Source organism: Centropristis striata, chromosome 6 (genome assembly GCF_030273125.1).
Source record: "Centropristis striata isolate RG_2023a ecotype Rhode Island chromosome 6, C.striata_1.0, whole genome shotgun sequence".
NCBI lineage: Eukaryota > Metazoa > Chordata > Actinopteri > Perciformes > Serranidae > Centropristis > Centropristis striata.
Genome location: NC_081522.1, coordinates 3,611,270 through 3,623,525, shown reverse-complemented (window position 1 = coordinate 3,623,525; position 12,256 = coordinate 3,611,270). Strand labels below are relative to the sequence as shown.

The following is a 12,256-nucleotide window of genomic DNA, read 5'->3' as shown; positions in this document are numbered from 1 at the left end:
ACAGTGAAGACAGCGCTTAATTCATAGTGATTGGCTTTCAGACAGTAATATGCTATATTTACAAAAAATGACTGCATTGTATACTGCAACAATATTGCAACTAGCTTCAGCACTATACTGTGTTTTAGTCTACTGAAAAAAATAAATGAAATGCAGGATTTTACTTTAATTCAGTATGTGGTTTTATCACAGTAACATAGTGTAAAGTAGATAACAGTAGATAACTTTAAAATTAACAGTAGAATGCTGGCAACCCTGCTGCCAGTATTTTACTGTTAATTTACAAGACAATTGTTTACAGTCTATCTATCTATCTATCTATCTATCTATCTATCTATCTATCTATCTATCTATCTATCTATCTATCTATCTATCTATCTATCTAGAGCAGTTATTATTGCTGATAAATACTACTGATGACTACTAATCATACTGCACTTTAACAAACACAAAAAATGTCTTTTAAGTCCTTTACAACAATAATCTGTTCTATGTCATAAAACATTTATTTAATTATTGTCTTCATCAGTCTTTTTTTTATTTATTTTTTCATTTATTTTTATAAAACACTGCTTTTCCCCCTTAATTGATCCATGTTTTAAGGTTTTAATGCAAGAGCTGTTGTGGGTTTTTTTCTTTTAAAATGTGGGTCTTGACAATGTCTTAGACTGCTTTGACTATTATGTTTTAATAACGAATTATAATAGAAGCAATTTCATCTTACACTGTAAAAAAAAACCCCTGTTGTTTTTACGGTAAAAAAAACGGCAGCTGTGGTTGCCAGAACTTTACCGTAGTAAAAACGGTTGAACTTTTTAAAATATTACGGTAAAAATATATTAGCACTGTTGATTTCATGTTTAAGATTGCCACTTTATTCCATTTTTTACTGTATAAATAAAAGCTTTTTCCATCAAAAGAAATGCTGTTCTGCCATATAATTGAAAAGAAAATACTTAAATATTTATTAAATTTATTAAATAATAAATGATAATTATTTTTTTTAAAAAGATAAATGTAAAAATTACAGTGATGACTTGTATATATATTACATTAAATACATATTACACTGTATTTTACAGTGAAGTAATGTATTTTTCAAAAAAACAAAACTGTAAAAAATGCTGTTTTGGCTGATATATACATTTATGGTGTTTCATTGTTACTGAAACTGAATTAACTCATTTATCATTTCACGGTCTTTTACTGTTTAGCAATTTTTCTCCGTAAAATCTACAGACATTTTTTACAGTGTATTTTCCCCACTTACTTTGTCAACATACAACATCAACAATCAACCAGTTGATCTTTAATAGTTTAAAACAACAGAACAGCTGCTGATTTGTGCCTCTTCTCTTTCTCTTCTCAGATCTGACTATGAGATGGAGTATGACAGATACCCCGATGACCACTACAACAGGTACTCAACATCTATTAACCTTTCATCCTATTCCTTCATTTGCTCCACTTCCTGTTTTGTCTCTTATGCTGGCAAACCTTTGTCAAAGTTAGCAAGACATTTTAAGAAGTCCACATGACCTGAAATCACCAACTCAGCCCCACCCACACTACCTCTTTGCCCATTTATAGGATTAGCTGACCCATTATTTTTCTGCAGTGTATCAGAGCAGTGTGTACATTATGTGCTGACCGCAGACAGGAAACAACAGAACAACAGAGGAGATGTTTTCTATATTGAAGCTGCCCGGAAACTGCACTGATATTTTGGTCCAAAAGATTTCAGGCAGCAGCTCTGAATAACCTTTCAGTTTTTCAACAGCTTCTAAATATATTTTCCTCTAAGGGGAGGAAATTGGTAGCCTGGGTATACTAGGGTGGCCATATTTTGATTTCCAAAAAAGAGGACAATCGGCACGGCCTCGAGACACAAATTCAGACAGGCTTTTCGGAGGTTGATGAACATGCGTTACTATGCTTCAATGGTGCAAAAATAACTTCTCTAATAAAATAAAATGAAATCTGTAAAAACTTGTAACAAAATAATAGCTCTTGTAGACTCTTTTCAAATAAATGAAAAAAATATATGAAATAATGTTCTAAATATAAACTCTTCTGTTAGAAAATCTAGCTTTAACAATATATCTCTTAATAACTGCAATAAGATAAATAATAGAAGAGTCTCACAAAGATACTAACTTAACAAACAAAAAGGATCTATACTTTTCATCTTTAGTTGTCTTTGAGCTTTGAGATCTCCAGCACCTTTATTAGACACTGAGACATATGTGCCAGCATTGCACACGGTGCACTCCGCCTCCCACCTGTCCCGACCGGGACGGAATGTCGGAAATTTTTTTTGCAGTTCATCTGTGAAGCTGCACTTACGCTTCGGCATTTCACGTGAAATGTTGCTCCGCTGTCCGATCTGCCCTCTGTCTGCTCTGCTCTCTGTCTCTCTCTGTGTGTGTGTGTGTGTGTGCGCGGCGCTGACCCGCCCACAAGGCAGCCTCTTGGTAATTACGTCTCGCAAAATTGTGTGCAAAGCGCCGGTCAATTTACGTGCACGTGTACTGGTCCTATGAAAAACAGTGAACACCGGACATTTTCGTGAATTTATAAAACCCGGCCGGACGCCCCGGACAGGACGTAAAAAGTGGACATGTCCGGGCAAAAGAGGACGCTTGGTCACCCTACATAATCAATGATGAGGTTGTTAATTAAACATGGATAAATTATTCCTGGTTGCTAGCCTGGGTATACCCATACTGCCTTGCGCGCTTGAATTTAATTTCGAACCTCCATCCAGTCTGGCAAACAAGGGAGGTTTCTTAGCCCTGTTTTAGGGATCCAATCACAGAGCGGGGAGGGACGGCAAGACGATGACGCGTACTACTCGGCAGACGGAAGCTTGTAGTTTTCTTACGGATCCAACATGGCTGCAGCAGACGCAAAACTCTCTTTAGCTGTAGATGGTGTTTTAAATAGTTTAGAGCGAAAGTTGAAAGGCGAAAGGTCTCTCGGCGGCTCCGCTGTCCCCCGGCTCGTAGCGAGATCACCGTTAGCGGAGCTATTAGCCCCGCTATTGTAACGCCGGTGATCTGGCTCCGAGCCGGGGGACAGCGGAGCCGCCGAGACCCGCAGCAGCTTGATTATTGCCCATAAAATCAGTGGATGTGTGTGGCTGAATGACATGAGGGGGAATAAAGCGTGAAAATAAATAATCTTGCAGAAAGCGAGAACTGGAGAAGCAAAGCAGCAAGCAACACTCTCTCACAGACACACACACAACAAACATAAATTTCTGTAGCTCTACTACGTCATCTGGTATAACTGATCTGATTGGCTAAGAGCTACCTACAGACGCTTTTGATAGACATTCTAAGCGCCCAATAAACGGCTCCGGAGGATCATAAACCACACCTCCTCTACGGAGAAATGAACGGCTGCACTGTAAAAAGAAATCTGTATAATTTACAGTAAAATACCGGCAGCTGTGGTTGCCAGAACTTCACCGTAAAAAACACTACTGTAAATTTAAAAGTAAATATCAAAAACTGTAATTTAGACTGAGTAGTCCCTTTATTTTGAGGGGTAACTGTGTCCTTGTGAGATTATGGTATTTCTCCTTTAATTGTATATGAAAAAAAACATATATATGTTTACATAAATATGTTTTCTAAAGTTTAAAAGTTTTGTACTATTCCTTGATTTACGGCAATTAAAAGCATGTACTACGGTGATATTACATTTTTCATTTTACGCCCTTTTTCTGATGCAATTTGACAGTGTTTTACTGTAATTTCTATAAACATTTTTACAGTGTGGTTTCCATCTCATTTGAGATTTGTCTGGTGTTAGCCAGGCTAGGAAATTCACCTATGGCTAAGCCCCGCCCCCTCCACTCACTCGGACAAACTGTCAACATTCGGTGACGGGCGCTATGGCAGCTGTGACAGTCAGAGAAATTTCACAGGAGGCAATTAATCACTTTTGGAGACAGAAAAATGAGATATCATCTGGAAGTCACCAAAAGGGCCTTCATTAACAGGTTAGAGGTTTTCACTCGTCTTTTCACCACTGACACCGCTCATTCCGGTGCTTGTTGTAAACAAACAGAGATCGCTAAGTGAACACCTCCTGCAGCAGCAGCACATACACACTGTACTGCTACAGAGCTAACTGTTAGCCTGTTAGCACATACACACTGTACTGATACAGAGCTAACTGTAGCTAACTGTAGCTAACTGCCGCTAACAGGTCGGCCGGCTCGTTAACAAGAGGCTCTTGTTAACGAGCCGGCCGACCTCGTTAGCGCTCGTTAAGACGGAGTCGCTGGATTTGATATTGATAGATATTGATTTCTTACGGCACACTTGTGTGCCGCGGAACAGCGGTTGGGAATCACTGCCATAGGGAACCGGGTTACTGCTCCCATATTATTGGGCTATACCTTGTGTCAGAGTTGCATGTACCCCATTCACACCGTTTGACCATTTTAAACTTAAAATCTCAAGAAAAAACACATAAAAATGATTGAAAACGGACTAACTCCAATGCATTTCAATGGATGTGGAAGCAGAGAATGTCCGAGTGTATTGAGTTAGCTATGCGCACTGCGATTGGCTCATCGCGTTTGGGGGTGTGGCTTAACCATAGGTCAATTGGTAGCCTTCCAGAAGAATATGAACTACCTCAACTCTCCATATGTGTTTGGCTCGCAGCAGCAGCAGCAGGCCGATTTCCTGTTTGATGGCAGCAGCGTATGTTGGACTCTGAGGTTAGGAAACAATCCTCCTCTCTCAGCTCTCAGAGAGCTGTTTACAGTTCCAGATACAGATGAAAGCTGCGAGTGGATCCCAGTTTAACCTTGTTGTGTTCAGCTTTCAGCCAGTTGAAGAGGCATTTTGTGAGGAAGAGTGCTGCTGCTCACCTTCCCTCTGCTCTCCATCCATCCTAAGCTCCAATTATTCTGCACAGCAGTGAAACACAAAATACAGTCGTACAGTACAAAATACATCTAAGAGGACAAAGAGAGAATGACAGACCCGAGCTGGGAAGACTGAAATCTCATCACTGGGATTAGTCACACAAAGGAAAGTAAGAATGAGATGACGATTGAAAGACATATATAAAAAGAGGGTATAAGAGAGGGAGAGACAAAAGGGAAGATAAAGAGAGGTCCAGAAAACAGAAAGAAGAGGCAGAAAGAAAGAATAATGATGAAGAAGAGGTGGAGGATGAAGAGAACACAAAGAGCTGAAAGGTGTGCTAGTAATCACTGATAAAATCTGAAATAAAATATAAAAAAAATAATAGTATAAATAAATAAATAATATAAAGTAAAACAAATGAAATAAAAAATATATAATAATATATATAATACATTGTAAAAAATGTTGGTAGAAATTACAGTAAATCACTGTCAAATTGCATGAGAAATAAGGTGTAAAATTAAAAATTGCATATCACCATAGTAGACACTTTTAATTACCGTAAATCAAAGAATAGTACAGAACTTTTGAAAAACTGTATGTTTTACTGTAAAAATATGACATTTTCATGTAAAATTAAATGAGAAATACCATATTGTCACAAGGACTCATTTACTAAAAAATAAAGGGACTTTTCAGTCTAAATTACAGTTTTTGCTGATATTTACATTAAAAAATTTACAGTAGAACACACTCACTATCATTTTTACGGTGAAGTTCTGGCAACCACAGCTGCCGGTATTTTACCGTAAATTAAACAGACTTTTTTTACAGTGTACATTTAAAATATATTCCCACAATGCTGTGAATCTCGAAACAAAAACATGACCATGGAGCAGAAAACGATAATTGATTTGAAATTAATCAGTTATGACTCCAAAAAGGAACAAGACCTTTCTCAATAAAAAGCTTTGACAAGCTATAAACCTGTAAGACTGTCATGCAACCAAAATCTAATTAAAGCTGGAAAAAAAAGTAAAGTAATAAGGTATTTGGAGACTTCAGACATGTAAAATGCTCTTAAACCTTCTAATAACAAGTATGCTATTTTATTTTTAGGATAATTACATCAAGATATATATTGTATCTAGTATCATTTTTAATTTAAGAGTTTCTTTAACTTGTGAATTGTCTCAAATGTGGACATAGTCTCCATAAACTCAGGGTGAGCTGCCCTCAATAGTGCATAAGTTTAAGCGTTAGTGCAATTTAAACAGGGGACTTCTATACAAATTGTCCCCTGTACAGTTGTCATGAAGGAGGAATTAGCTATAGAGACAGAAACTGTTTACCAGGCTGTAAACGTGTATTTCTGTTGTGAAGTTTGGCATTTTAACCCTCTGGAGTCCATGAAAACACCTGCATATTACTTCTTCATGACGTGAAGACATAAAAATGAAGCAACATTGAGTCTTACCATCAGCTTCCCTCTAAAAAATGTTTTGATGATATTCGGCCAAGTAAAACCAGAGATATTGTCACATATATTTAGTATAAAACATTGAACTAAATATTATCCTCATTTTACCTGTTATATGTTATATTTGCAACCTGTATTCATATTTGCAATATTTAAAATTCCGTGTTTTGAAACATCATTTTCAAGATCAGATTTGATGTTCCCTTAGTTTCTTTTGGGTTCAACATTTTTATCAAGTAAGTCAAAGTTAAAAATTAATTATCAGGTCGTATAGGTGAGGTAATGCGGGGAAACTGAAACTGAAAAATAAAAATAAAATAAATTAATAAAATAAAATAAAACATCCTTCATACAAATTTCAACCAACAATCGTGTATCTTGTGTCCCTTTTTTGTCGGATTTTTCCGCTACTGCAGATAATTTTGTCAAACTGTAATGTATATTAATTTGTGAGTATATTAAAATGTGCTTTCTCAACTTCTAAAATTTTGATTTGAGTGGGCAAGACATTTATTTTAAGGGGGCTCGGCCCCTTCGTGCCCCAGCGTAGAGCCTGCCTTGGGGTTCATGGGAGTTTATTTTCATCTTAGGTTGATATACACTACCGGTCAAAAGTTTTAGAACACCCCGATTTTTCCAGTTTTTTATTGAAAATCAAGCAGTTCAAGTCAAATCAACAGCTTGAAAGGGTACAAAGGTAAGTGGTGAATGGCCAGAGGTAAATAAAAAAAGGTAAAATATAACGTACATTTCAGAATTATACAAGTAGGCCTTTTTTCAGGGAACAAGAAATGGGTTAACAACTTAACTCTATGGAGTCTTGGGCTATTTTGTCCATTTTTGAATTCTTTTCATGTCTTTGTAAGTCATTTTGTGTCTTTTTTTGGTCATTTTGTGTCTTTTTTTAGTCATTTTGTGTCTTTTGGTGTCTTTTTTTGGTCATTTTGTGTCTTTTTTAAGTCATTTTGTGTCTTTTTTAAGTCATTTTGTGTCTTTTTTTGGTCATTTTGTGTCTTTTTTTAGTCATTTTGTGTCTTTTGGTGTCTTTTTTTGTCATTTTGTGTCTTTTTTTGGTCATTTTGTGTCTTTTTTTAGTCCTTTAGTCCAACATAAAATGTGATTTTGAATCTTTTTTTTACTTTCAAAACACTATCATGCTCAATAAAGAATTTTAAATGTTGCAAATGTGCATTAATTTCAGAGTACACTGAGACATTAAACTGCATCATTTTCCATTAAATTCTGGAAAAGTTGGTGTGTTCTAAAACTTTTGACCAGTAGTGTATTATTAAAAATTGTGAGTGTATTGGACCCTGAATCCTGCATAGTATTGTACTGAGGTCACTGTATCAAAACATCCTGACCTCTGTGAGGGAAAAGTCTGGAATGAGAAAAGTTTGAGCTGCACAAGTTTACTTGAGTGCAGAGCAGCATGTGAACAACAAAATGTGTTAAAACAAAGAAGGAAACTCTTTAAACAGAATTCAATTTGCTCTGATGCAGAAAACAAATACACAACTAAGCTTTTTTCCCCAACTAAATTGCATTCAATTAAAAAAACCCTGATGCAGAAAATGGGAAATGAGACGTGTGTGTGTGTACTAACAGATTCAGTCAGCTTTAGCTTCATTTTATTTAATTTCATTTAACTTTTCTATTTTTTCTTATTAATACAACAATCAGATTACAGCGCAGATAGGCTGCTGTGATGCAGTGATTTAAATTAGAAATTAATCTGAGTAAAATAGGAGACAAGAAGGAGAAAAAGGGAAAAACTTTTAGGAAAAATACTTGATAATGACAGAATTATGTGAGGGACAGAAAGAAAGTAAAAATAGATGAAGGGAGAGAAAGATAAAGAGAGGAGGAAAATGAAAGAACAGTGAGAGATGGTATCGGAGGAAAACTCAATATTTTTTCTTAAGTAAAAGTCGTAAAACAACAGTGTAAAAATACTCTGTTACAAGTAAAATCGCTGCATTTATAATCTTACTTGGATACAAGTACAAAGTATTACCATTAAGATATACTTGAAGTACAAAAACTAAGAGTACTTCTTATCTAGAATGGACCATTTCAGAAAATATATAACTTATTTTAGTTGCTAGTTTATCTTATCTTAACTTGTGATGCATTATCATGATTTTTAGGATTATTATATTTTGTATTTTTAATTTGAACCAAGGTTATTATAGTTAACGAAAACTAACGAAATAACGAAAACTAGAATTGAAAAAACATTTTCGTTAAGTGAAATAAAAATAAAAACTAGAGTTTTAAAAAAAACGATAACTAACTGAAACTGTATTTTGTTGTTACAAAACTAACTAAAACTAACTAAAATAATAGCGGAAATGTCCTTAGTTTTTGTTTTTGTCAACTTTTTTCATTCATAGTTCAGTGTTTCTATTTGAACATGCAACACATGGTGAATATGTTGACTGAGACTGGGATGTCTACACTCCAACCAAAATACAAGTTAATTCAGTTAATAACCTTATTGGGGCTGAGATGATAAACCAAAGTAAATAAAGGCAAAATTTATTATGACCACTTTGAATCTGGCACCCAACACATAGCCCATTACAAAAAAACTAAAACTAACACTAAAACTAATAAAAACTAAACTAAAACTAAGCATTTTCAAAAAATAAAAACTAAACTAAAACTAGAAAACTCACTCTAAAAACTAACTAAAACTAACTGAATTTGAAAACAAAAATTCACAACGAAATTAAAACTAAAACTAATGAAAAATCCAAAACTATTATAACCTTGATTTGAACCTGCAAAGAAACTGAAGTTCATTCAAATAATGTAACTGAGTTAAGAGTTTGGAGATGCAGAAATACTCAATGATAGGTGAGGACCTCAATATTGTACTTAAATACAGTAGTAAGTAACTGTATTTAGTTACTTTCCACCATGTATAGAGAGGAGAGCAAAACAAGGTAGAAAAAGTAGACTTTAAAAGGTCAAGCGAGGATAGATCAGTGAAGGAGAGAGAGGCTGTGTGTGTGTGTGTGTGTGTGTGTGTGTGTGTGTGTGTGTCAGTGCAGACAGTATATTTTTATGCTGCTTTACGTGAACCTTGACGTGTCCTTGTGTTTTCTGTAGCAGAACCACTGCAGTGTTTCCTGCTGTGAGCTGATCACACTGGACTCTGTGTGTATACAGTAAGATAGAAAGTATTTACATCAGCGGTGGAGTGCAGTTTCTCATTCTCACTCATTTTATAGGGTGGAGTGAATCCTTCAGAATGTTGTGTGTCTTCTGCATGATAGCCCATAGGTTAAAAATTGTTTATTAACCTAATCTGTAATCTACAACAGTTTGCAAGAGCACTGAGAAACACGACTAGAGGCTGTGAGGCGGACTAGTGAGAGAGTTTCCGTCCGTGTCCAGTGTGATGACGTTTAACATCCCCGACAACCACTGTAGTCTCATTTAGCCACTTGTTAGCAACCACCTTTTTAAACCCCACACTGCAAAAAAAGAAAAGTTGGGTGAACTCAAAATTTCAAGGCAACAAACTTCGATAAAATTTTAAGTTGGACAATTAAACTAAATATTTTAAGTTTTGTTTTTGAGTTTTTGAATTTAAAATATTTAGTTTAACTGTCCAACTTAAAATTTTATCGAAGTTTGTTGCCTTGAAATTTTGAGTTCACCCAACTTTTCTTTTTTTGCAGTGCGGTCGTAGCTGCAGCAGGAAGATTTACTCTCAGTGTTTTTTGTGACAAGAGACATTTTTACGAATACAAAATGTCCAAAATGCGCAGAGCAACCTACACGTCCACAGCCCCAACTAGTGGCAAAGTCACGCTCCAGCACTGCTACAGACCTCTGGCAAACTCACTTTTTCTACACACCATAACTTTTTTGTTTCGTTTTACCTTTTAATCCTGTAGACTTTAACAGATGCTGACTCAAGTGACATCACTTAAGGGCATTTTTTAGACCTGTAAACTTTATACTTGTTTTAAAGTGCATGCAGTAGTACTCATCATCTAGAGGTGGTGGAGTTCCCCTAAGGAGAAATGTTAGTTGATAGTTCAGTATAAACTGCAGAAACAGAGAGCAGATAAGGTTGAAAAGGTCTCAGTGCGGGCAGAAGATTTATTTTTGTCTGTTCAAATGGTTTTTTCATTACAACATTTGTCGGTATTAAATTTAGTCTCAGTTAATTGCATTATTCTCCGTAAAAACACGCTCTGCTTACTAACACAGCAGTGAGCTTATAGTCTGCTGTGCTCAAAAACACATTTTTATCGAGCTGTGCTGCTTATTCGCAGCCGGCAAAACTCCCCGACAGCACTGAAGGTGACATGGCTCTTATTTGTGCACGCTGAGGACTCAGCAAATTCTAGACAACAGGAGAAAAAACAACAACAACAAACACCCCGGTGCCGGTGTTTGTCAGGGAAATGCGCAGCACATTTAGTGTGAAAGAACAGGGTGAACGACAATTCAGCGAAACAGGAGTTGAGTTATAAATCTCTCTATATTTCTTCTCTCTTAAAGCTGTAATTCCTCCTGGCTGGAGATAAAGAGTGAGCTTTCCCTCACAGATAGTTAATGCTTTGATATTAATGCAACAAGAACAAAATCACCCCCCGTTACTGAGTGATGGAGCAGAAGGAAGGTTAAATTATCATCTCTGTGCAATCACATTTGTCTTAAAAATTCCCCAATATTTCAAAATGTGAGTTATATTTCCCTTCAGATGACATTGCCCATAGAGTAATAGTTCTAATCTTTTGAAGAAGGGTTGCATGAGGTACTTATCCATGGTCAGTTGGATAAGAATAGTCTTGACGTGTACTGCTACAGATAAATAAACTTTCACCACCTAAAAACACACTGTAAAAAATAGATAACAATAACTACTCAATAAAATTGAGGCAACAGATTGCAGGCAATATTATTAATTAAATCGGTAACACTTTACTTGAAGGTATCGTCATAATAGTGACGTGATACTGTCATAACTGTGACATGACACAGTCATAAACGTGTAATAAACATTATGTCAATGTCATAAACGTTTATGACTGCTGTCATTAAGTGTCGTTCGGTTTTTGTCATGACAAGTTGACATTCCTTGGGTTGCCTTGATTATGACAACTTGACTTTAATCAAAGTGACATTACCACAAAATGTCTTTGTCATGGCAACTTGACATAAACAAAATATGTTTCTATATTTGTGTTTATGGCAAGTTGGCATAATGATTATTATAATTAGATGTGCAAGGTTACAGACCAATTCTAGCACTTGGTCATACACTGCAAAAAAGCCAACTTGAATTTTTTGGCCTAAAACAGTGATTTAAGTTGGTAAAACTTGAAAATATATATTATTGACATTTAGGGCAATAATGTAAGTTAGCACAACAAAGGAAGCCAGTTGTCTGCCCAAAAACAAGTTGGTGAGTTGTTGTTACTTATATCTTTAAGTTGGGGTTCAAAACAAGGGACGATAGTTCTGCTAACTCTTATTTCTTTGTTGTGAAATGCGGGAAAGCGTTGAAATTCATTAGCGAAAGCTAGCGGCTAACTGATGCTAGCGGCTAACTGATGCTAGCGGCGCTGCTTGTTACAGCTATAAGAGTAGCCATTAGCGTATCAATGCTAACTCAACATTGTGGTCGCAACATTAGCTGACATTTCATAGCGGCGTTACAATCGTGCCAATTCAGCACATTGCAGAAGTTAGCAGAAGTAAAGATTAAAAGTTATTAGGCTACAATGTAAAACTATACGTTAGTACAACTTACAGTTGAGTTGACAAAAATCAGAATTAAGAGTTGAGCAGACTCAAAAACAAAACTTAAAGTATTTAGTTTGACTGTCCAACTTAAAATTTTCTCGAAGTTTGTTGC

The 12,256-nt window shown here is 35.8% G+C and overlaps 1 protein-coding gene across 1 annotated transcript in view; it reads left to right on the top strand.

The window, feature by feature from the left end:
* LOC131972982 (RNA-binding Raly-like protein) overlaps positions 1-12,256 on the top strand; it is a 79,797-nt gene that overhangs the window by 43,187 nt on the left and 24,354 nt on the right. The window contains exon 3 of the mRNA XM_059334815.1: positions 1,370-1,420. Within this exon, the coding sequence (XP_059190798.1) occupies positions 1,370-1,420 (51 nt within the window). The remainder of the gene's footprint in view (positions 1-1,369; positions 1,421-12,256) is intronic.